At 44.3% G+C, this 25,238-nt stretch overlaps 1 protein-coding gene across 3 annotated transcripts; it reads right to left on the bottom strand.

The window, feature by feature from the left end:
- Window positions 1–8,585: 8,585 nt before the first annotated feature.
- GEMIN8 (gem nuclear organelle associated protein 8) lies at window positions 8,586–24,999 on the bottom strand. Of its 3 annotated transcripts, XM_070462618.1 has the most exons (6): window positions 24,875–24,999; window positions 21,822–21,903; window positions 20,581–20,637; window positions 18,286–18,331; window positions 17,238–17,676; window positions 8,586–10,131 (listed from the first exon to the last, which is right to left on the bottom strand). In XM_070462618.1, the coding sequence occupies exons 2-6, from the start codon at window positions 21,872–21,874 to the stop codon at window positions 9,872–9,874; spliced, it is 855 nt and encodes a 284-aa protein (XP_070318719.1). In that variant the 5' UTR covers window positions 21,875–21,903; window positions 24,875–24,999; the 3' UTR covers window positions 8,586–9,871. The 3 variants fall into 3 exon arrangements, with proteins under 3 accessions (XP_070318719.1, XP_020767408.2, XP_020767409.2); XM_020911749.2 differs by lacking the exon at window positions 20,581–20,637; XM_020911750.2 differs by lacking the exon at window positions 24,875–24,999 and having other exon boundaries at window positions 20,581–20,620; window positions 21,822–21,905.
- Between the last annotated feature and the right edge of the window lie 239 nt (window positions 25,000–25,238).

The following is a 25,238-nucleotide window of genomic DNA, read 5'->3' as shown; positions in this document are numbered from 1 at the left end:
GAATTTGGATGTAATTCTTTGTTTCTCTATAGGAAAGCTGTTTTTATCTTCTAGCTTCTTTCAGGATTTTTTAATCTTTGACTTTCTGTAATTTGAAGATGATGTGCCAAGTTTTAGTTTTCCCAATTTCGTGTATGTTACATCTATGGACAGAGAAGCTCCATGTACACCTTTTTCCGTTGTCCCACAGACCTTGCATATTGTATGCTTGTTTTTTTTCAGTCTTCTCTTTGCTTTTTGGTGTTTGAGGACTCCATTGATCTCTCCTCCTGCTCAGAGCTGTTTTTCCTCAGCTGTGTCCAGTCTACTAATAAGCCCATCAAAGGCATTCTTCATTTCTGTTACAGTGCTTTTGATCTCCAGCATTTCTTTTTAGCATTACCATCTCTCTGCTTCTATTGCCCAGCTGTTCTTAAATGTTTTCTATTTTATTCATTAGAGCTCTTAGCATATGTATCAGAGTTGTTTTAAATTCCTGGGCTGATAATTCCAACGTTCCTGTTACGTCTGGTTCTTGCTTTGTCTCTTCAAACTGTGCTTTTTGCCTTTTGATATGCCTTGTAATTTTTCCCTGATTGTTGGACACGATGTACCTGGTAAAAGGAAATGCTGTAAGTGGACCTTCAGTCCTGTGGTGAGGAGTCGGGGGAGGGGAAGAATTCTCCGGTGATTATGTCTCAACCTCTTCATGAGCCTAGGCCACTGGACGGTGAACTTCACAAATGCTTCTCAGTTTTTTCCCTCCCTTAGGTGGACAGGATGGCTGGAGTAGGATATTTCCCATCCTCAGGTCAGTTAGGCCCTGATAATAATATCTCCATAGGTTAGGTTCTGGTTAACTAATATTCCCCAGGGCAGCCCTCATAAAGAAAAAATGGGCCCTGGCTTATTTCAAAATGGTTCCTTTTAGGTGCTGAATAGCACAGGGAGCTCAGCTCAGTGGGCTGTGGTGACCTAGAGGGATGAGATGGAGCGGGTAGGAGGTTCAAGACGGGAGGGATATATGTATACATACAGCTGAACATTGTAAGGCAATTACCCCCCCCCCCCCCCAAAAAAAGGTTCCTTTTTTTTCCCCCCTGCTGGAAACCCAAGGGGATCTTTCTCCAGTATTTACCGTGGGAATCTGGTCAAATTCCTGGCGAGAAATATCACCATGTAGTGTGGGGGGGCCCCCTTATCACTGGACCTCCCTGGAGTTCTTAACCCTCAGACTTTTGCACACGGAGCCTCCGGCAGTTTGTCAGTTGCAGTTCGTGTTTTCCTACCCGACACTTGTTCCCCTGAGGTTTTCGCTCGAGTCTCTGCCGTGGTGGCTCTGAGCCGTGTATTCGCTCGTGTCTCCATTCCTGTGGGCAGGAGTTGCTCTGTGTCCTCCCCTCTGAAAGACCCAGGAAGAGCTGTTGATTTTTCAGTCTGCTCAGTTTTTGCTTGTTCCTGAGATGGAGCCCTGACTCCCAGCCTCCTTACATGTGGAATCAGACTCTGGCAGTTTTTAACCTCAGCACATAAACAAAAGGTATATACACACAGAGTTTTAAAGTCAAATAACTCTGCAAGACAGACTCAGGGAAGTCAGAGACCTAGTCCCTGTCATGCCACACCTGATTGCACTCTCTGGAGGCCACAATTTTCAGGTGGTGTAAGTGCTGGGGGGCGGGGAAAAGGAGCATGGAGGGCTTAAGGAGTGCCCCCTGGTGGAGTCGGTTGCAGCTTTAACTAGGACATTGAGAGGGTGTCGTATGAATGGGAGGGAAGGGTTCTTGTGATGCTTACTGACCCTTACGGGGTAAACCATCTGGGTAGAGGACTACAGTGTGTCAGGTTGTACTGGATCCCCCAGGGCTCCTGTTATAATTCAGATTTTGATTCAGTAGGTCTGAACAGGACCTGAGACTCTGCATTTCTAACGAGTTCCCACATGATGCTGACCCTGCTGGTCCAGAGACCTCAGTTTGAGTCGCAAGGTCCTAGAAAGAGTTAGGAGATGAGAGGGTGGGCAAGGAAACCGAACCCAAGTCAGAAAGACGAAGTGAAGTGAAAGTCACTCAGTCGTGTCTGACTCTTTGCGACCCCATGGACTATACAGTCCATGGAATTCTCCAGGCCAGAATACTGGAGTGGGTAGCCTTTCCCTTCTCCAGGAGATCTTCCCAACCCAGGGATTGAACCCAGGTCTCCTGCACTGCAGGCAGATTCTTTACCAGCTGAGCCACAAGGGAAGCCCAAGAATACTGGAGTGGGTAGCCTATCCCTTCTCCAGCAGATCTTCCTGACCCAGGAATCAAACTGGGGTCTCCTGCATTGCAGGTGGATTCTTTACCAACTGAGCTACCAGGGAAGCCCTCAGAAAGATGAGCAAAGACCAGATCTTGCCGTGCCTTTGGGAAGTGCTGTGATCCGGCTTACGTTTTACAGGCATCTCTATAGGAAGTGTGTTAAGCACAGATTGCAGGAGGGTAAGGGTGATTAGGAAGCCACTGAGTGAACCCAGGTGAGCGATGGTGGTGGCAGGACCTGGACCCCAGGGACAATGTGACAAGTGCCAACAGAATTGCTACTGGATTGGTTGGAGGAGCGAAAGAGAAGAGTCACTTGAGCACTTGGAAGGATGGAGCTGCCATTTATGCCTGTCTCTCACATCCATCTTCTGTCTCCAGTTCCACTGCCACTTCTCTAGGCAAGCCCCATTCATTCCCATTACTGTAATTGCCTTCAAACAGATACTGCAAACATCTTCGTGAGAAATGGCTTTGTTCAGTCCAGGCCTTTGTAAAGACCTTGTAGTTGTTTACAGAGTCTGCAGTCTAGCAGGGAAGACCCTTTTTCCCTGGGTCATTACTCACCTTCGTGAACCCCCGACTCTCGCCCAGGGATTCATGACTTCACCATCATGATGGACACGCTATGAAGGATGAAAAGCTACTTGCGATCCCTGGCGTGGCTGCCCTTAAGCCACCACACTGTCCGCCTTCCACTTGAATCTACTTTTGTTATATATTCTTGAAGAAAGCAAACTGTTTGCAGACTTTGCCTTTATTGTGTATCAACGTGCTTACATCACTGCCACTCAGCACCAGTGTCACTTGGGAACTTGGTACCAATGCAAGTTCATGGGCCCCACCCTAGACCACTAAGTCACAATCAGATGGCAGGACCCAGGAATCGGTCGTAATGAACTCACCAGGTGATTCCTACACATGCTAAGCTTGGATACAGAGTGGATAAGACTGCACCACAAACTGAATATCAGTAGGTTCTGACATCATATTTGGGAACAACTGATCTAGGCTAGAGGGCTCAACCCTGACTGCATATCAGGACCACTGGGAGAGCTTTCAATCCAACAGTGGTGCCTGGGCCTCACTGCTGGTGATGCTCATTCAACTGGCTGGAATGGATCCAAGCAATCCCCGTATACCACCAGGTCTGAGAACCTTAGGACTCTGACGGATAGATCTCCATTCTGTGTCCCATACACAGCCCAATTTTCTGCTTCTTGCTGCTGTAGGTTACTCTACCTGAAGTGTGTGCCATGCCATTTACATATTGTCTGATATATCCATTCCAGGAATAGACTGAGCCCCACAACAGCTTCTCTTCGAATCCTCTTCTGTTTTCTGAAGCCACGTGGGTGGCTTCTATGGCACTCGTAGCCAAATAAGACCCCAAAATTGTCTCTTTGTTAAAATGAGGCCTCATTCAATGAAAAGGTATTTCTCAAACCATGCTCTATGGACGAGTAATGTTCAGTCATATACTAATACTTATTTGTGGGACTGTTCTTTGGCAATAAAAAATGAAAATTGATAGTTACTATACACCATGTGATTTCTGCACATCACTCTCCAGGTGTTTTCACCATCCCCAGACCACAGCTTCTCAACCTTTTTAATAAGTATTGGACCTTTTTTCAAGGAGCTGAAATTCACATAAAAGTAACCATTTTCAAGTGAACAATGCAGTGGCATTTAGTACATTAGCAGTGTTGCATCATCACCATCTATTCCAAGTTCCAAAATAGTTTCCTCATCTCAAAAGCAAACCCTACTCCCATTTATTGTCACCCCTCACCATTTCCATTCAACCTCCCAGCCATTAGGCATGTTACTACTTCTTAGTTTGAATCAATTTGCTCTTTAGAAAATTGGGGATGCTGCTTTATCAGGTTGTTAGGAGAAACAAGGCAGGTAATGTGTATAAATTGCCCAGCACTACACACATCAGGTACCTAATAAAGAAAGGTCGGGTCCTTCCTTCAACTTTGCTTTCAGCCTCGTCATTCTGGTGTCCTAATGCCAGATTCTACAGAACTCAGAAGTAAGGAAAGAGGCTTTGTAAATTCTTTCTTTAGAAAAAGCTGTACTTAATTCCTATTTTTATTTTAAACCCCTTTTTATTTCAGAATTATTTTAGATTTATAGAAAAGTTGTAAAGATAATACGGTTCCTGTAAACTTTCACCCAGTTTCTTCCATAGTTAGGGTTAACCACGGGCCATTTGTCAAATGAACACTGGTGCATACTTGATGTGGATTTTACCACCTTCCCCACACAATGCCCTTTTTCTGCTCCAAGATCCAACCAGAATCCCATGATGCAATTCGTCCTCATGTCTCTTTGGTCTCCTCTGACAGTTTTCATCTTTCTTTGCTTTTCCTGACCTTGAGGGTTTTGAAGAGGACTAGTTGTGTATTTTCTAGAATGTTCCCCAATTTCACTTTATCTGATGTTTTCTCATGGTGAGACTGGGGTTACAGGTTCTGAGACATCAGGTAGTAGCACATGGTAACATGGTACCTGAAGAACTTACCACTAGCGATGCCGACCTTGAGCATGTGCATAATGTGGTGTTGGTGAAGCTTTTCCACTGAAAGTTATTTCCCCTTTTCTCTTCCCTGTTTTTCGGGGAGGGAGACGGTCAGGAAGGGAAGGGGAGGAAGAGTAAGGTCAGACCTCTAGAGGGGGCAGAATCTACAGCCATTATTTAGAATTCTTCTGGAAGATTTGTCTCTTCTCCTCCTTTTTTATGCAATCACTTATCAGTATGGAGTTGTGTATATCTCTTTTATACTTTGGGTTATAATCCAATTCTCTGTTACAGATTTTGTTTCTTAAATTGTTCCATTTGGCCACTGGGAGATCTTTCACACTGGCTCCCATGTCCCTTTGACATGCTGCAGTCTCCCCCCCATCCCCAAGATCTTAGCTTTTGATATAAACTTTGGTATTCTTCCCCACCTTTCCACTGAAATTGCTTTAAGGTCCTTTAGGTTACAGTGGTTTCTAGATTGTCAAGCGAAACTACTTGTCTCTTCTTATTTTACCGGAATACTATTAATCTCTTTCCTTCAAATTCCATTTCATTTTCTAAAAATTTATTATGGAATTTTCAAACATAAAGCTACAGAAAAGAGCATTATGAATTTCCATGTATCCATCACCCTCCTTAAACAATTGTCAGCATTTTGCCTACTGTGTTCTCTCTCACATGCTCTGCCACTGGGACACATTCTTTAAAGGAAACCCCAGACATCATATGAGTTCAACTGTGGAGTTGTGTCTTCAACAGATCAGAACTTTAAAAATATTTTATTGACATTTCCTCGTGCACCATGACCCCTTCTCCAACACACACTTTATAAAGGTCCATTTGCTGAAGAAACTGGGTTTTCTGTCTTATTAAATTTCCCAATTCTGGATTTGGTTCATTGTCTTCACAGAGTCTTATGTTAGTCTAGTCCTTGAACTTCATATAAATTGGAAATTAGATGTAGAGTCTTTATGAGATTGTTTTCATATTTGCAAAATATTTCCAATGTTTGATATATAACTCAATTTATCTATCTATATTTATCTTAATTATATATGTACACATATATTTTAAAAACTACTTCATTGGTGGGGAAGTCAACTTCCTAAAGCATCACAGTAGAAGCCGTATTGTCCAGGTGTTCCAATTGTAATTTCCTCTTTAGAGACACCTCTAGCTCCTTTCTTCCTTTTTGTCTTTGCCATTTTTCTCAGTTCCCTTCAGACTCTTCTGTATCTGGGGTTAAAATCATTGTCTTCAGGGTCCCACTGTCAGTGGTCCATCCCTAGGAGTCTGTATGTGGTCTCCCTTTCCATATTCCTAAGGCTGAGGACTCAGAAGTCTGTATTGTTTTGAATATTAATTTTTTAAATGTTAATATTTATATTTTGGGGTTACACCAGCTCATTGTTGCAGTGCACAGGTTCTTTTGTTGCTGCACACAGGCTTTCTCTAGTTGTGAAGAGTGGGGGCTACTCTTCATTGTGGTGTGAGGACCTCTCATTGCCATGGCATCTCTTGTTGTGGAGCATGGGTTCTTGGTGTGCAGGCTCAGTAGTTGCTCTGTGGCATGTGGGATCTTAGTTCCTGAACCAGGGATCAAACCCATGTCCCCTGCATTGCAAGGCAGATTCTTAACCACTGGACCACCAGGGAAGTCCCAGAAGTTCATATTTTTTATGCCGACTCTCTCCACTGAGTTTGAAGCTCAAATATCTGGTGACCACCACCATGTCACTGGATGTCCTGTGGGCTCTTCAAACTCACTGTGTCCCCAAGTGGAGTTAATTATTTCTTCCTAAACCTGTTTCTCAATGTTTTCTTTAGCTCAGCGATGAGAACCACCATTCAAGGAAGAAACCTGAACCATCCTAGAATTTTCCTCACCTGCCCCAAATCGCCAAGCCATAGAACCTCTGTTTCCTTAATAGCTCAATTGTGTCCCCTCTTCTCGAGGTTACAGGCTCGATTCTAAAATTCAGATAAAGAACAAGTGCATTATCCAGTCACATTCTCCAGCAGGACTAGAGTCTAACCCTGTGCTCCAGCATGGAACATACTGGAATCTTGCTGAGCGTTGTAATCAGCTCCAGATTCTTCACCATGCTCTGGATACATTGTGCTTTACACAGGTTGTGAATACGGCTGTCAAGGCTGAGTGCAGCAGGGTGAAGCACCTGAAAGTAGGGAGTTCAGGAGTCAGAATACTTAGGTTTGACCCTCTCTTCCCCAACTGAGAGTGAACTTAAGTTGGTTAACTTTTCTGTGCTTCGGTTTCCTCATGTGCAAAATGGAAATAATATTTCACCACTTTCCTGGAATCTCCGAAGCTCTGGAAACTGAAAGTAATGTTTCGTTGTTGTTTTCAAATAATTTGTTTGGCAGCCAAACCTGACTTGACTATAAGGATATGAGGACAAAACCTGACGTGAATGGAACTGGGAATATTTATGGTGTTATTCCGCTTAGAATATCCTTCCATTTTACTGCAACAACTGACTTTGATGACAGGCTGCTGCCCCAGCCCAATGAGACCAGTTCCATAATAAGCTGTTTGACTTTTCAAAAGTACCACAACGTCTGAATTCTGAGATACACCTGATTGAAGTTTTGGAAAACAGGTTGTGTATCGGCGATAGCTACTTCACAGGTTTGTCATAGGTTGCTTGCTCAATTCATATTTGTAGAGAGATTAGAAGAGTACGTGGCCCCTGGGAAGCCCTATATAAGTTTGATAAAGATTTCATGTAATAGTTAATCCTAGAAATGAACTGAAAGAGAAATAACTTTGTCAGAAGTTTGCTGAATTTTGGGGGCTTCCACTGAAGCTGGGTTCTACCATAACTTTTCTGTTATTAAGAAATGAAACCATGGCTGACTCATGTCAATGTATGGCAAAAACCACTACAATATTGTAAAGTAATTAGCCTCCAACTAATAAAAATAAATGAAAAAAAAAAAAGAAATGAAACATCAGAGACAGAGAAACCCCTCTGGATAGGGACTCCAATCCTCTCACTGCCCAGAACCAAACTCTTATTTTGAAGCTAGTGTGTGTGAATATTTCCCAGGAGTTTATCAATTTTAGTTCATAAATAGGTATCCATGGTATGGATTCTTTTAGAACAAAGAATGATCCAGTTCCAAGAGTTGACAGTGCTCAGGTTAGGAAACCCTGCCCTTACCTCCCTCCCCTGAGTTCTTGCAGCGCTGCCCCCTGCCCTCGCTGCCCACCACCATGTCCCCAAGGAAAAGACCATGGTCCAGCTAACTGGGATGGAAAGGACTAAACATCTGCTGTGTGAATGGATGAACAAGTCGTGGGGCCCTCCTATTACAAGTGATCACACGAGACATTGGTGTAGGACAGGTGGGGCTGAGGTGGCAGGAGCCAGTCCATCTGTTCCAACTGCTGACAGGGAGATAATGTCCCCCTATCTGGAAGAAGTTCCACAGCCAGGACTTCCGTTGGCATTCTTTGGCAATTTTTAAAGATAGGGGATAAGCATCAGCATTGATTGCGTGTATACCATGTGGCCAGCGCTGTGTGTTTTCCAGGCACCAACTCCAGGTGGTCCTCACAAGGACCCCCTGTGGGGGGTATCATGAAGACCTACGTCAGGAGCAAGGAACACCAAGCCCTGGGAAGTGAAAGGCACTCATCGGCAAGGGTGGGACCAATCTGGGGGTTTCTCTGGGGGAAGGCAGGAGTGTCTTTTGGGAGGATAAACACTTCACTCTTAAATTGCCAAGAAAACTGCCACAATTAGAAGTTCAGTTTGTATTTCTGCCTCAGTCACATTTATTTTCTATTTAGGCATATGGGTTTCAAAGGAAGAGAGAGAGAGAGAGAGAGAGAATTGGCAAAGATTTGAAATTTTGGTCATGTGTCACCACAGGGGAAGTTAATCCTGATTTTTGTCTGCAATACCCAAGCACAAACTATAACTCCAGTAATAAAACGTGAGCTTGGAAAAATAAGCACCTGGGGCTGAGGAAAAGTAATGTATTTGTTTCAGGGCAGGGGCTGAATGCGCAGCTAAGTGTTTTGAGGGAGAAACATGTCAATACTCTATCTTTTCACCAACCTTTGATGGATGTGCTAATCTTCGCAGGTCAGCACGGTTCACCCTGGCAACGCACCAAAATAACTTATTTAAAAGGCAGCTGGCTTTTATAAATGGACTGAAACATCCATTTTTAGGTTTTTGTTCCCTGAAATATATTCTCTTATCAAAACAGTATTCGCTGTTATGTAGTAAGAGTTCAATGACACCTTTTCTACCACCAAGGAGACTGCAGAGGTGAGCAGGTTTGGGAATCACTGTCCTCAGCTTTCAATTCTGGATGACTTTCAAGCTCTGTCGAGACAAGCAGGTAACCAGAAGGACATCAGACACGGATTCTCATTCCTTTAGAGTAGGAGCTGGCAAGCTACCACCCACAGGCCAAACCTGGACTGTTTTCATCAATAGTTTTATTGGCATGCAGCCATGCCCAGGCCTTTACTCACCATCTCTGGCTGTCTTCCTCCTGCAAGGGCAGAACTGAGGAGTCGGGACACAGATCATGCAGCCTCAAAGCCCGAGCTAGGAACTCCAGCCCTTGACAGCACACACACTCGGATGAGCTCTGTGCTGCTGGGCCAGCAGGTTTGCATCTGGGCTAGAGGACTTAGGGTTGGGGGGGGAAGACATCTGAGCCCCTGAAAACCTTTGCCTAGTTCAGTTGGGTTAAAGAAAGAAGAAAAGAGAAACATAATGACTAGGCAGGATCTCCAAGAACTTGAATGAACTGGTCACTCTCACTGACATTCAAAACCAACGGGATGGATGTGAAATTATCGTTTTATGCCGAAAGAACACCTCACTTGCAACAGGATGCGTTCTGCCCACTCCCAGGTGGCTGGCCTTATCACTGCCCCCGGGGGACTTTGATGAACGTGCTCAGTTGTCAGCATCGAGCCCCCTTTCTCTGAGAAGAGCCACAGGAGAGGGGGAGAAGGCGACCATGAAAGGCAACCAGAGGCAGAGGCAGGTGGGGTCCCCCCAGGAGGGGCTCAGAACTTGAGTGGGATGACAGGCCAGTACTTGGGCTGCTTGCGGTCGCAGTGCTTGTCAAAGCTGAGCTGCATGGCGGTCTCCATAGCCTGGATCTTGGTGGCACTGGCCCCATATAGGCGCTGCATCTCAGCCCGGCGCCGCTCTCCAGGTCGCTCGGCTGGGGGCAGCGCGGAGCGGCCACGCTTGTCACAGTACAGGCCATGGTCAGCATTCACGTAGTCTTTCAGGCGTGCTGCGTCCAGCTGCTGCTGCCGCCCTGGGAAGCAAGCAACATGTTCCATGAGCCGGGTCGTCTCAGCTGGCACTCGCTTCTCTTTGCCTTCCCTTTCTAACTGCCAGGGCACCTGGCCCTAACCCACTGGCTGGGAGCTTCTCAGACTCTAAGGCATAACCCATGTGGGGTGATCACTATCTCCTTTAGGAACCACATCTCTCACTCACTCAGCACCCCAAAGTATCCATGTTCAGCAATGGGCCTGAAAAACAGAGGAGAAAAATGCAGCCCCTTGGGTCTCTCTGGGTCCACACGGCTGCCCACAAGCTGCCCCGTGAGGCGTAGCCAGTGGTACTCCTGTGGGTTCAAACACTGGACGGACCTGACCAGCTGGGAAAGGGAACACTCCCTGCCAAGTCCAGGGCTATAGGTAGTAATAATTCCCACCACAAATAAGCTGCTGGGGGTAAAAGAATCACCTCTGTGGAAGAGGTATGGGTTTGAGGTCATCTGGGAAAGGGTGAGTGCTAGCAGCTAGATAACTCGAGGATGAGCGATGATCCCCGCACATCTCAACACAAATCACACCATGTGAGGAAAGGTGAATGGGCTTCAAGGCTGGCCAAAGGTAGGACAGGGCCAAGAAAGCATTCTTCTTCAGATGGCAGGAAGGCCTCTGTGCTGCCTGCAGCAGCCTACCAGCTGCCTGCCTTATGGATAGACAGGGCTTGTCCCTTCACTCCAGGCCAGCTTAAGCTCAACTTCATGACAGTGGGTTATATGCTCTGATCTCATCTAAATGGATTCTTGTAAAGCAACACATATTTACTCAGGTTATCCTCTCCTCTCTGTTTTTACCATAACAAGTCCAGTAGTATAACTTTTATTCTTTTTTTTTTATAACTTTTATTCTTATGTAAACTAGAAACAACATAAAGATGTCAACAAAACCTAAGGCAAATTCTAGCCAACTTAAGAGATTTTTGTAAGTGACTGTCAAGAACAGAGAAGGCACACCTTTGTAGACACTGCTGCTACCAAGAGAAATGCTACTTAGTAAGGACTGAAGATGGCTGTAGGGAATAAAACAATGATATAAATCATTTTGTCCTTGGTTAAAAAAAAAGAATGAATGAAAGCTCAGTATGGAAGGGAACACAAGAATGAGCACATCAAGTGAATGGCAAGATATTTATGTGCCTATGCTATTTATGTGGCTAGGTACAGACACTCACAAATCTCACTCATTTATAAATCACACCGTGGAGCTGGAGAGGAGTTTTATAAGCTTGGAAATGTTAAAAATGCATGTGGCCATTTCTGTCTTAGCATACCTACAGCTTATTTTTATACAAGGAGGTAGTATGTGGATAATCCAAATGACTGTCAAGCAAAAGAAATACAATATAACTGTTACCTTATCCATACAAAAGATAGAATTGACCTAGTGTAAAAGGCAGAACTAAACCAAAATATTGGCCTGATGTACAAATGAATGGGAGGTCGACAGGCATTTGTGTCTCATTTCTGGTCTTTCTGGCAAATCTGAAACTTCAGGATTTAAGATGTTCAATTCTCATATGGGTATACGGGTGTTTCAATTCTAACCCCCCCTCCCCCCATCATGGCCAGGGACTTCTCTTCTGAAGGCTTGGCATCTCCACCCAAGCCAGGAATACCAGAGTCCCCCTGCTGCCTATGACAGCCTAGGACATTTTAATAGTCCTCAGGCCCTGAGAAAACAGTTTCATACAGTCCCTCAGAGCCTGCGCACATGGAGGGCAGTAGTTCCCAGACCCTGGGCCTTTCACTCTCAAGCCTGTCCTAAGACTACCATCATTCTCACCAACAGGTTTAGTGACACAACAGATGTTGAACTTCCTGTTGAAATCAGTCTCTGTATTTACAAGTTTTAAAAAACACTGGAACCTTTGCTGTCTTTAGTGTTGCTCTCTGCCGTCAGAAATGTGAATTTAACCTTTTTACTTTTGCATCTTTATTTGTTTTCCTTATAACTTACCATGACTATTATGATGCTTCTTCTGCTGCCCTTCTGACAAAAACTATCTCATGGACATCGTGAGTGCTAAGTCGCTTCAGTCGTGGCTGACTCTTTGTGATCCTAGGGACTGTAGCCCACCAGGCTCCTCTGTCCATGGGATTCTCCAGGCAAGAACACTGGAGTGGGTTGCCATTTCCTTCTCCAGGCGATCTTCCTGACCCAGGGATTGAACCCACGTCTCCTATGTCTCCTGCACTGGTAAGGTGGATTCCTTACCACCAGTGTCACCTAGGAAGCCTGCACAGTGGGTAGTTGCCCTCAAACATAGAGCAGAGAGACAGGAAGCAGGTCCCTAGGCACCAGAGGCCTACCTGTGGCAGTCCACCCTGGGGTGGGCACTTTGGCCTTTACTCACCTCATCTCCCCAGCCCTGGGGGGGGGGCTGCAATGCCTGACCCAAAGCAGGTGGTCAGAAATGGTTGTCAACAGAAAGCTCGGGCAAAGGCCATACATTATTCTTTGTAAACAACTGTTCCTTCCAGATGCTGTTGGAGAAAAATGACAATCCAGTGATAGAGAAACAGATGCTCAACTCTCAAAAGGCCCTGGGCAGAGCCTCTCCCAGAGGGCCTCTGAATCTCCCTGGGGAGAGGCACTACTGAGTTGTAGTCTGATTTTGTTCCCTTACATTTGAGTTGCTTTACCTTTACTTACATACACACACCCAAGTTCTAACATTAGACTATTAATACAGACTTGAAACCTGGTCAGCTTAAAACCAAGCATGTTCAGACTGGCTGGACTGGAGGCTACAGGTGGCACATGAAAGTACTTTAGTGCACACTGACCCAGGGATCCAAGCAAACCTCAGGATTCAATACTCATTTGAGGGCATCCACTTACTCTGGGTTCTATTTATTGCTTCCTCCGTCCCAGTGAAGGAAAGGATTGTCAATCACTGGCCATTTTTCTTTCTGTCAAAACAAGGTGAGGGCTCAGCCAACCAGATGGCTGACAAGCAGAGGAGTTGAACATCACACTTCAGACATAACTGGCCCTTGTCACGCAGAGGTCAGTCATTTTTCCTGAAAATAGTTGTGGGACTCAAGTGTTACTAAGCACTTTTTTCGTGCAGGGCATTTGCCCAAGGCAACTTGCTTTAAAACAAACTGGAGTATCTTTCTTGAGTCCACCTTTAAAACAGGGTTGTAGCAGGGTAAACAGCCTACAAATTTCCAGCTATCCAAAACCTCAGAAGCTCAGGGACTTTGGGGATGTAACTAAGGATTGAGATGATTTTGGATTAGGGTGGATCCCAAATCCAATGAGAGTATCCTTATGCGAGACAGAGCAGGGCACATACAGACACAGGGGAAACCATGGAAAAATAGCGGCAGAGACAGCACCCTTGTTACCAGAAGCCAGTGAAAGCCAGGAGCTGTCAGGAGCTAGAGGAAGCAGGCCAGAGAACCTCTGGAGGTGCGGCACTGGTGACACCTTGACTTTGTCCTTCTGGGCTCCAGAACTGTGAGAGAATAAACTCTGTAGTTTTAAATCACACAGTTTGTATAATCTGTTACAACAGTACTAGGAAACAAATTCCAGAGTTAATTTAACATGCACATAGAGTTAAAACAGGAGAAACAGCATCAGGGAGAAACTCTACTGGACTCCATCTGGGTTCAGGATATATAACCTTGATATTTTCACCTCAATCTACACATTCACATGATGCTACCAATGTAGACTTAAAGTCTATAAAGTAGAAAACTATCATGGGAGGTGACTTGGACTTCAGAGACCCTGACATAGCAGGAAAACATTTATTCAGTATTCCACAGATAATCAGCCCAAAGGCAGAACATTTTGGAGGACAAAGCACTAAGACAAATGAGTGTTAAAGAATGTGATTTTCCCCCATTTTTCTAGGATTAGCATGTCTGGTTATATTCTCTGCTGTGTTGCCAGGATTAATGACCTCAGCACAACTGAGCGAAAGCACAGACTTGATTTATATCACTAATGCCTTGTTTCTGGCTCGTCAGCAGCACACCCAGAACACAGGTACTTGCCAAGAGCTGGAGCCATTTCTGATGGGTCTTCTTCCCTCCTCAGCCCGCATCCCTGACTCCATGACAAATGTAATCCCGAAGTCCACGGGCAATCTCCATGTTTACTTTTAGAATAAGAGTCTCATGCTCGACCAACTGAGCTAGCTGGGCAGCTTAGTTTTAGAATGGAAGTGCATTTCCAGCCCTCCCTTCCGTTTCCCTGTGGTCATTCACACATGTCCTCTCACAGACTGGCTGATGCCCATCTGAGTATCTGGACTAGATGAGGCACGCATGGCGGAGTTGTACTCCATCAGCTTGCTCCTATACTTGAACCTCACTGGTGAAACCAGGGTGGCCCACTGAACACCGGGCTGCAGACTTCGCTCTATCCTCCGGGTTTTCCAGAGACAGTGGGCTGGGGTTCCAGCAGACTGACTGAAGGCTCACTAGGAAGCCTAGAGTCTACACCTTCCTGCTCGGGGTAGTGGGTGGGGAGTGGGTGTGGGTACCCAAGAGTGGAGCAGACGAGCCCATCACACGTACACGAACCACATCTGGGCCCTTCGGTAAGAACAGCACTTGGAGTGCTGCACAGGTGTGCACTTACCCCTTTCTCTCCCTCTCACTGCACACGGATCCAGTACCTCAAAGCCGAGTGCACACTCCGTTTCTCCACAATCACCTGGTGGAACTCCTCTGACAGCTGAGCCCACTGGCTCTTCCCCTCATTTGCAAAGCTACCCATGACCCGCACCCCAGAGAGCTCTTCTACTATCTTTTTAAACTTGATTTTTGTCTTCCCTTCCCACACTGGTTTATGCTCCTTGAGACAATGTCCCTGTTTGCGCCTGACATCTGCCCCCAAAATATCGGACTGGTTCTTGGTGAGACAACAGTGGTGTTTGTTTTGGGGGGCCTCCTTCTCTAAGTATTAGAATGAGGACATCACAGTCTCAGCTCATGGTTATTTATGACTAAAAATGATGCCTTTATTAACCTAACAGTTATTTTTCCTAAGAAATACCTGACAACACAGTCAACCTTTTAAAACTTCACAACCATCTAATTTTCCCTAAGTAATATTACCAGTGAAGTTTTAAATAACAGAAATATCCATTAAGGAAACGTGATATATAACCATCAAAAGCATGCCTGTTACCCCTGCACAAGAGGAGTTCTTTATTTATCCTAGTTAATTTTTAAAAAATTTTTATCATGGAAATATGTGAAATTAGAGAGTCTCTGGAAGAACAGTAATCACAAACAAGAACACGCTGTCCATGCTAAAGGATTTTATCCCAAGAAAACATTAAATGAGACTCAGATGACACTAAACTGTAAAATGTGTAAGTTCTTGTGGAGGTGAGTAATCCGGAAAAAGCTAAATCTTTCAAATTTATCTACGTTTTCGCTTGCTAGTAGTATTTGATACAATCTATGTTCTCTAAATGATTCATGTGCAAGGCTGGGTTTGCCCTGATTGAATAAATAGCTTCTGGTGGCTCGAAGAGCAAAACAACGTCAACCAAGTATTCACACGATGCAGGTCCCTCATTTCTTTATTCAAACATCTCCCAGCTGTGTGTCTAACTGAACCTCCGTGAGCATTTCTAGCAGAGGTAATGGATTGGAAAGCACTGTGGGCATTCCAATTACTTACATGTGAGTGCCATCATTCATGACTGCTCCGAGGAACACATATTGATCCTGTACACCACTGAAAGAGCTGGTGGGAAACCTAGCGCTGGTGAAGCCATGCCCATTATTTTTGGAGGGGCAGCATCAGGCCCTGGCAGCTGCTTCTCAGAGAGACCATGTCTTTCGTGAGAAGATTCAATTCTGACACCAAAGCCTGTTCTCACCCTCGCCAGACAACTCTCATGCCTCCCGGGGACCTGACAATGCTTCCAGGGCAGATGCTCTTGTCTCCTACACTCATTCATAAACTCCTAACTCCTCACTTGGGTATAGATGATATTTCAGGTTTATTTTAAATTAGCAGGTGATTCAAAATGGCCTTTTAGATGGCGGGGTTTTGCTCCCATCCTTAATTACAACTTCTATCACAAAAGTAGTACTCTTTCTGGCAGGAAAAGCATGTTATTCTGCCTTGGGTAAGGACAAGAGAAATAAGCACTGGCTTCCTCATATTTTCTTTTTCAAAAGCCTGTAACAGCATTCCAAACACAAGTGGACATGCTCCAGTGATGACCCTCCCTCATCCGTTTATATACTTTTAAATTAGACTAATGGTTATTTCCAATGTATTTTGAAAAAAGGTAAAATATATTTCTGAAAATCATGGAAAGACATGTATTCTGTGTGTAGTAGAAAGTTTTAAAAAGACTTGTTTGGATGTACTTTCTGATATGCAAAAAGAAGAAAACAGTTTAATCAAAAGAAGGGAAGTAAAACAACTGAATGAGTAGTTTAGTGAGAACCACAGGCAGACACTAAAAGCCATGGGGCTTTACACACAGCCCACTGCTCAGTTCCATGCACTCAGGGGGCATCAGTAAATGCCCACCCAACATTAGGAAAATACAGATCAATCAAGATGTAAATGAAAATCATACATCCCCAGGTTTCTATGCCTCTGTTTACTAGAAAATTCTAAGTAAAATATATATGATTAGAATGCAATAAAAACAATATTGAGACTGCCTACTGGTTGTAATGGGCTTCCCTGGTGGTTCAGATGGTAAAGAATCAGCCTACAATGCAGGAGACCTGGGTTTGATCCCTGGGTTGGGAAGATCCCCTGGAGGAGGGCATGGCAACCCACTCCAGTATTCTTGCCTGCAGAATCCCATGGACAGAGGAGCCTGGCAGGCCACAGTCCATGGGCTTGCAGAGTTGGACATGACTGAGCCAGCCACTAAACCACCACCACCACTACCACAAGAATTTTTTTTTAAAAAAAGTCCTATATTGAAACAACTCTGGAAAACTAATGTAAGTGAGGTACCGCATCACGAGAGCTTTTCCAGACTTAGGATTGGGTTTGAATATTACCTGGACCCAAGCAAGGGGTCAGAAGTTCGTACATGAGGGCAGGAAGAAAGGCCTGAGGCGGAGCGGGCTGTACTTACGGAGCTCCTCCCGGTGCCGCTCGGTCTGCGCGAAGTACTGGCGCAGCTCGTCCGTGATCACCATGTTGCTCAGGTCGCACACTATGCCGCCGTCGTCCGACTCACTCTCGTTGTCGGACTCGCTCTCGTTGTCCTCTGCGACCTGGGCTGGCTTTTCTGTGCTGCATTGTTGTGGTCCCGGCTTGCCGGGACGTGAACACCCGCGGGAGGCGTCCCCAGAGGCTGAGGGAAGCTTGGAGCTTCTGCCACCCTCGGCAGCAGCACTCTGGGCAAGGCCAGTGGCTGGGCAGTACCACGGGGAAGTGACGACTGAGTCCACCGCCTTCTGATAGGCAATCTGGTGGCTGTGCATCCACGCCATGGCTTGATGGTAATGCTGCCAGTACCTTGCATAGACTGGATGAGAGGACCAAGACTCGGGATCCTGTGTGGATGCCAGCTACGAAAAATGGAGACTGCAGGCTAGACAGCACACGGGTTCAGCCTCAAGAGAAACCTTCAAACAGTCAATCAACTAACCTTTTTACTGTGTATCTACTGAATACCTTCTCCTAATTAGGATGCCTGCGGGCCAAAGAGGATATAAGACTGGTCCACGCCCATGAGTGCACACTTGTTCTGAAGTACTTGTTGCACACAAGGTTGGCACTGACAATTAGTCTGAGGTGACAGCCCAAGATAAACTAGGGGCAGAGGCTAATAATAATCATTTTTAGATGACATGCAGGAAGCAATGAAGAGCCACTGCCTATCATCCTGGACCTTTCAACCTGCCGTAATGAACTGACTGATTCCAAGTTAGAAATGCCTGCCAAGAAGCACGGGGGTTACTGAGGATGATGTTCTCTGGTCCCTCCCTCTCTGGCCCCTAACCTGTGGGCTCTCAGTGCCTGGGACTGAAGCTGACTAGCCATGCACCCCATGGTGCTTTACTTATAGCTTTCTGATGTATCCCTTTGGTCTATTCCATCATGAAATTAGACACTAAGACTTCTAAAAGTGAAAATGTACCTTTTTCCCTCTCATGAGTTAAAAAGAAAAATCTTACCTTTGCCTCCATCTCTGACTGTGAACGTCCAAACCAAGCCCCAAAACTAGAAAAGAACAAGTCCAGGGCAGACATCTGGTCAGTCCAGTGGTGTGAGGTTTGTGGCTATTTCCCCAATATCTACCTCTTGTGATTTATTGATATGGCAGGAAACACCTCAAGGTAAAGTTTAATTTGCAGCTGCACCTTTTACAACCTATTTAAAACAGACTTAAAATCTCCCCCTCCTGTTCAAGGAAGGGTTCAGAGATGCTCAAAGTGCCAGCATACACCAGAATGTACCTAAGAAAAAAGTTAAATGCAATAGCCTACAACGCATGAGAATTAAAGCATCTATGAGACGAAACCCCTAACACAACGTGATGCTGAGCAAACAGGTACTTGGGTTTTGAAACTCTGTAAATCAGATACTGAAGGAGTCCTATTTCTCCTACTTCACTTAATTATAGAGTAGAACTTGAAAATCTCCAAGCCTTAAGAAGTAAACTCGATTTATTCTGTAATCTCCATCAGATGTTTTGCTATGGTTAATGTGGAAAACTGGTAAGTTAAATCGACCACATCTTTTAAGATTTAGCCTAAAGAGAATGATTTACGTTTTTTAAATATAATAAGCTTTCAAATAGAGTATTTCCAAGAGGGCTGACATGGTCTTCTGTAAATCTGTCTTAAACACAGCCCACGCTTCTTGTTACCTGTTCTAAATTCACACACACATAGTAAATGTAAACTGGGGGAAAGTGAACAAATGCAGTGAAAATACAAGTGTAAACTAATGTTCACATTAGTTTGAAACTATAAAGGCTTAAAACATGAGCAAGTATCTGAAAGTGTGGCGCACTGCTATGTGCTTTATAGGCTACTGAAGAAATATATATATGAAAACAGTCAATACAATTAAGGAGCTAACCACCTATAGAAGTAAAATGAACACAAGAGAAATTATAGTAGAAATCAGTGTATATTAATACTTGAGTGCTAAAGGGTAAGGTGTAGCCTTTAAGTGGTTAATTCACTCCCCTCGGGTTTTCTATCTCCACCACTGAAATCTGAACAGTTTTCTGAGTGCCTGAAGCACATAATGACATTAAAGTGAACTCCATGTGATTCTTAATAAAATTTGTTTCAGAAATTAACAATTAGCATAGGAATTAAATTAGAAAAGCCTAGGAGATCTGTGCATCTTGGGGAAATTAAGAGTTTTGAATCCAGACTTCTATACCTTAGAAAATACATACTTAGAAACAGATCAATGTAAATATTAATTATTTCAAACTGGGAGATCTGACATCTTCCAATATGTAATAAATATTACTGTGATTGAACACTACTGCAGATCCTGGACAACCCTGTTTTTATTTATAATTGGGAAAGTCCAGTCTGGCTTTAGAAGCAGTAGTACCAATATTCTGCAAATACACAAGATGGCTTATGAGAGGCTCCCCTTTGCAGAGCCAGAAGTCAGGCATGTGTGACAGAGTAGACAACTGTTTAAGAGGTTCGAGTGTAAGTCATCATGTTTGCCAGGCAGTTCAAATGTCAATGGCTGTGATTTAAAAGGGATGGGAGTGCTAATTTGAGAAGTGGTTACTTACGTATGCATTTGATTCAACAAATAATTTGACAGAAGGACTGCCATGTCCCACTACCTCAGAAATCACGAAAGGCACTCTGAGCACTTTTCTAAGAAAGCAGCTAGGACAAGGGGCGGGGATGAAGCAAGCCAGTTCCTGCACTTGGATCAGAAGTCACTCAGATTTAGCCCTGGGTACCGACTATCTATAAAGCATATCAACTCATCTGCCGAGAGGCTGGCCTCTTTTAAGACCCAGGCCATGAAAGAAAGATGAATTTACATCCATCAGGGAATACAGGCAACTGTCGATTTTACGGGTTATGCTCTCCTCACTGTCTGGCCACTGGGACACTTCTGGTCAAATCTGCTGCCATCTTCCAGCATGTTTAGAGTCCTCAGGCTCTACGTTCAATATGCTGCTCATTCTGTCCTTGGCTTTATTATTTTCCCTTCTCATATTCCAAAACCTGTGTGTCATATCCTTTTACATTTTAAGTATCTTTAAGGTTGCTAAAATCCTATAGATATTCAATTAAAAAGAGTATCGATTACCTGCGGAATCTAAAAAAAAATGATACAAATTAACATATACAAAACAGAAAGAGACCCACATAAGCTTATGGTTATCAAAGGGGAAATGAGGGGAGGGATAAATTAGGAGTTTGGGATTAACATATACACATTACTATATATAAAACAGATAATCAACAAGGACCTACTGTATAGCACAGGGAACTCTTCTCAATATTTTGTAATAACCTATAAAGGAAATGGATCTGAAAAACAATGTATGACTGAATCACTGCTGAATACCTGAAAGTAACACAACATTGTAAATCAACTATACTTCAATAAAAATAACAAATAAAAGAGTTTTCTTTAGGTTGAAAAAATAGTCCCTGAGAATGAATGACAAATTAATCAATTATCTCTCTCAAATCAAATACGATAAAGTATGGAAAAACATGTCTAAAGAAAGAATAGCTTGCAGAGACCTTTATAACTATTGTTAACTGGCTATTTCCAGTATTACTCTTGGTATTTTATACCAGCAAATTTTTTTCTCTAAAGGACGAAATACTCCGGGCCTGTAGGCCATATATCCTGCTACGCAGCCTTCCTCTTTTTTTTTTTTTTAATTAAAAAGACCACCTTGTAACAATGTAAACAGCATTCTTAGTCATGGGCCATCACTTGCCCACCTCTGCCTAATGTTAATCCATTATGATGCTGTAGAGACCCTGCCCTCAGTATGCTGAGCATCCTACCTGTTCCTCGCTTTGCACTTAGAAATCAGTGGAAGAACTGAGATTCTCACACAGCTCAGAGGCTATCAGGCTCAGAATAAGACCAGTGCAAAAAACAAAACTGATTATGACCAATAGCAATCATGGCGACCAGTTCCTAATACTGGGGACAAAAGAACCCTGTCTGTGACTAAATAAGCAAATCAGATTATTTCTTAAAGAGCTACATAGACCTTAAAGACTTAATTAAGAACAAAACAAAACAAAATTCTAACTCCTGGAAAACAGGATCAATCAACAGGGCTTAGAAAGCATATGCAGTGCCCTGATTTCTCATGGAGATCCTACAAGTTGCCGGGCCTAGCAGGAACCCAACAAGGGACAGGAATCAAGAAAGAATTTTGAGTGTCTATTCCCTGGAAGAAGGAACCCATATCCTTCCCAGCGGACCGCATCTGTCGACACCCAAAGGAAGGTGAGAACCTCCTTGAGTAACGGGCCCTGTTAACTTTTTAAAACTGGGTACTCTTTCTACACAGAGAGCTTAAGGACCTAATAAAACTGCTGGGGCTTCTGAAAACCCAACATTAAAATACTTCTTGATACTACCGCCACACTTTCACACATTACTACCATCTCAAAGAAAAGAAAGCTTATGGGAACAGCAGATGGGAGATGCCCTTTCAGCGGTCTTTAATTTGATCTTTCCCCACCTTCCCAGGAGCGTCTCGTACTCTTTCATGGCACCTGGCTTCATGGATTGCATGGCAACTCTTCTCCTAGTGGGAGGTGGAGCTGAAAGAAAAGAGAGGGTCGATGTCAGGGGAGGCTGGGACCCACAGCCCTACCAACTGGGCAGCCCTCCCCAGGGAGGACAATGGCACAATAGTCACTGCCCAGCTGAGCCCAGGCGAGCACAGAGACCCAATTCATTGTCTGTCCTCAGCCAACAGAGGAAGGAAAAAAACAGCATTGAGGTCATTCACGAAACACTGCCGAGGCCCAAAGGCGAAAGACAGTGACTCTGAGTCTTGAATGATACATTTTCCCATATAGCCCTTCTTAAAAAATGCACTCATTCTTCAATGACTGCTTATCCTGAGAGATACATTTAAAAATGCCTAACTATACAGGAACAACAAGAGACAAGAGCTTTTCGGTTTTCAATGAATAAAACGTGACTATTTCCATTGAGTCCTTGAAAATTTCCACCAAGTGGTTGCAAATTTCCACCTATAAGCAATGTGGCTTTGTTGAGAGGTAGTCACACTGTATACAATCTTTTAACTGCCTATTAGATTCTTATAAATATAGGGTCTAGGACACATCATAGCAACCAGATAGATGAAACACAAATTGCCTTTGAAATGATAATGGATATTCTCTAACTGGATTTTCTTCTCTATCCTGCTTTCCCACTAGAATTCTGAAAATTAAATACATGAAGACTCCTCTACTTTGTGAGTTTTGCAAAGAAACACATTCAGTGTTGGACATTAAACAAGTTATGCAAGTTTCCTATAAGGCTCTCACTAATTTGGTTCTCGAGGCAACCACAGAATTTGGGGGATCTAATTAGGTCTTCAGTTTACATTGTTTCAAAGTTGAAAAAACCGGGTCTGCTGGAGACTGCTCAAAATGAATGACTGCATGGTAGAGAAATCTGAAATACAGACACTGAGTCACATGCAGTTGCACGGAATCTCTGGATTAAGAGATAATAACCCTATCAAAGATGTCTCCCAATAACAAACATGCTGGTAGCAACTTCCTCAACTAATATAAATGAGAAAAGGAGGTTTTTTGGGAGCACAGCTTCTTGTCACCCCTAGCTGCAATCTGAGGCTGGCAAATTCATCTGGCTTGCTGCCCTCAGAGGCTCCCTCCTGCGGCTTGGCATGGTTGCTGCTCAGTGATTTGGACATCAGAGATGGCTCAAGTCTGAACAGCCTTTTCCCACCCTCAGCAGGCCAAGCTCCATTTCTGCCAGGAACAGGCCTCCTACAAGCCCACGAACTGGGGGCTTGCCCAGTTCAGAAGGCCTGCCCCTCTCTGCCTCTAACAGTTCAAACTGATGGGTGAAGGAGCCCCAAACCTGAGTTTGATTTCCTTTTCATTCCCTCCATCCCCAACCCCAGTTTACTCTTCTGGTTGTTGCAGAAAGAAGCAATATCACAAAGAAGGCACAGATGGGGAAGCAGAAAGGCTGAAAGGATAGTTAACAATTCTTCTGTTTCATACAAATCATATTGCACCCACTGAATGGCACTGTTTCATTTGTCAGCAAGGGTGAGGGATTTGTGAATGTATTTATTCCCAAGTTCACCAATCCCCATGTCACTAACTCACCAATTCCCTGTGTGAAATATGAGGACGCCCCCCAAACAAAATTAACTCCTGACTCATGAACACAACAGGCAATGGGAAATTAACCAAAAAAGCTCTAACCATGACTAGTTATTTGGAACCAGTCACTTGGAAATAGTTACTTAGAATGAAGTTCCAAGAGCTCTGCATCTATTTTGTGAATTTTCCAACCTCTACGCTATGCTTATTTGTTCAATTTTTCTTCCTATCCTTCTCATCTCACCCTATCCTTAACTGCTGTACCCTAAAAAAACAAAATAATCCTTTGCCATCTATAAAACACTTTTAGAATGAAAATGCTCTCTGGAGCTTTAGTTTATATACTTGCCCAGCACAGCAATGAATAATCAGAGATCTGTGAACTTAACTGTGAACTTGCCTTCAGTTATGCCAATCCAGAGTTACTAGCTAACAGTCTGAAAATACATGATTTCTGTTCACAATGCCATCCCAAAGAGACTGTTCCTCCTATAAACTATATTAGTATTAACTGTATTTGGAAAGGTTACACCCACCCCACAATTCATGGGAACTCTGAAAGTAATGCCAGAAATGTGATTTGTGTTATTAATCTTCAGTCTAGACTTTCAAGTAATGTTCTGACTTAAGGTGAAAAACAGCTGAATACAGAACCTATCCTGTGAAACAACTTTAAAAATCATTCCTGAAAAAAAAATTGTTCAGAACCATCTGGTTTATACTAAGGAACTCTCAAGATTTCAGAGCTAAAACGTACTTTGTTGGCCACTGGTTTGACTTCACTTAATTACTGAGGAAGAAAAGAGGGAAAAGACCTTCTCCACCTCCACAGGTAAGGAGCAGAGAAGACTGTAGGTGCCAAATATTCTCCAGATAACTTCCATCAAAACCTCTGATCTCCCATAGACGTCAACATGCGAGGGAAGAGAAAATCCCAATTTTTGAGTAGACGGGCCAATATCCTAGACATCCTTCTAAGAACGAGGCTGACCTGGGCTATCTTCTGTTCCAATACTGGGCTGGGTGGGCAAAGCGAGTTCACCTTTCAGACCTAGCTTAAAGTGTTACCTGGCACATCAGAATCGCACGGGGGGCTTTCATAAAAATAACCAATACCTGGGCCCCACTTCGAGAGGTTTGAACTTAACTGGTCTGGGATGGAGGCCCGGTCATTTTAAAGCCATCCAGTGATTTTAATGCACGGCAGAGCTGAGAGGCTCTGGAACCCGTTCCCTCTCACTGATTTAAGGGGGTCTCATGGGCCTCTGGCCCACCTTTTACCTCGGGGTGGTGATAAATACGAATACGTGATAGCCAAACTCTAAGCTCTCCTGGCCTCAGAGGAAGTCAGGCTCAGGGGCCTCCTTCACTTCCTTCACTCCCCAAATGAAACCCAACAGTCCCGAAGGGGACGCGTCACCTCGAGGGCTCGTAGCTTGCGAATCCTGGGCGGTGGGCGAGCTGGGACCTATTTCCGTTCCGGCTGAGGCTAGTAGGAAGCCGTTGCCGGACCGAGTAAAAGAAAGTTTCCGGCGCGGATCACGTTCTGCGACGCGCCGGAACTCCCGCCCTCCCCTCCGTGACGTCACATCAGCGCCATGTTCCGCACCACGCAAGGGGCGTGGCGCGGAATGGGGCTCTCCTCTTGAGGCAGAGCGTGGGGACGGTCGTTAGAGTGACCGGATCGCGGCACTCGGGTGGGATCGGACAGTGGGCGGGGTATGCTTGTCTCTGCGCGGGTCCCGTGTCCAGAACAGTTTCTTAGCATTTAACTCTTCGCTCAT

Source organism: Odocoileus virginianus, unplaced genomic scaffold (genome assembly GCF_023699985.2).
Source record: "Odocoileus virginianus isolate 20LAN1187 ecotype Illinois unplaced genomic scaffold, Ovbor_1.2 Unplaced_Scaffold_6, whole genome shotgun sequence".
NCBI lineage: Eukaryota > Metazoa > Chordata > Mammalia > Artiodactyla > Cervidae > Odocoileus > Odocoileus virginianus.
Note: the sequence above shows the minus strand (reverse complement) of the source record. Positions and strands in the feature narration are given on the sequence as shown.

Bases quoted from the DNA above. Each gene is read 5' to 3' on its own strand.
- GEMIN8 (XM_070462618.1), bottom strand. From the start codon at position 21,874: ATGCAATCCATGAAGCCAGGTGCCATGAAAGAGTACGAGACGCTCCTG. The intron at 20,638-21,821 runs GTGGGGAAAGAT...ATTGTTTTTCAG, and splicing joins TACGAGACGCTCCTGGGAAG to ATCCATTTCCTTTATAGGTT. The intron at 10,132-17,237 runs GTAAGTACAGCC...CTTGCTTCCCAG, and splicing joins GCGGCACCGGGAGGAGCTCC to GGCGGCAGCAGCAGCTGGAC.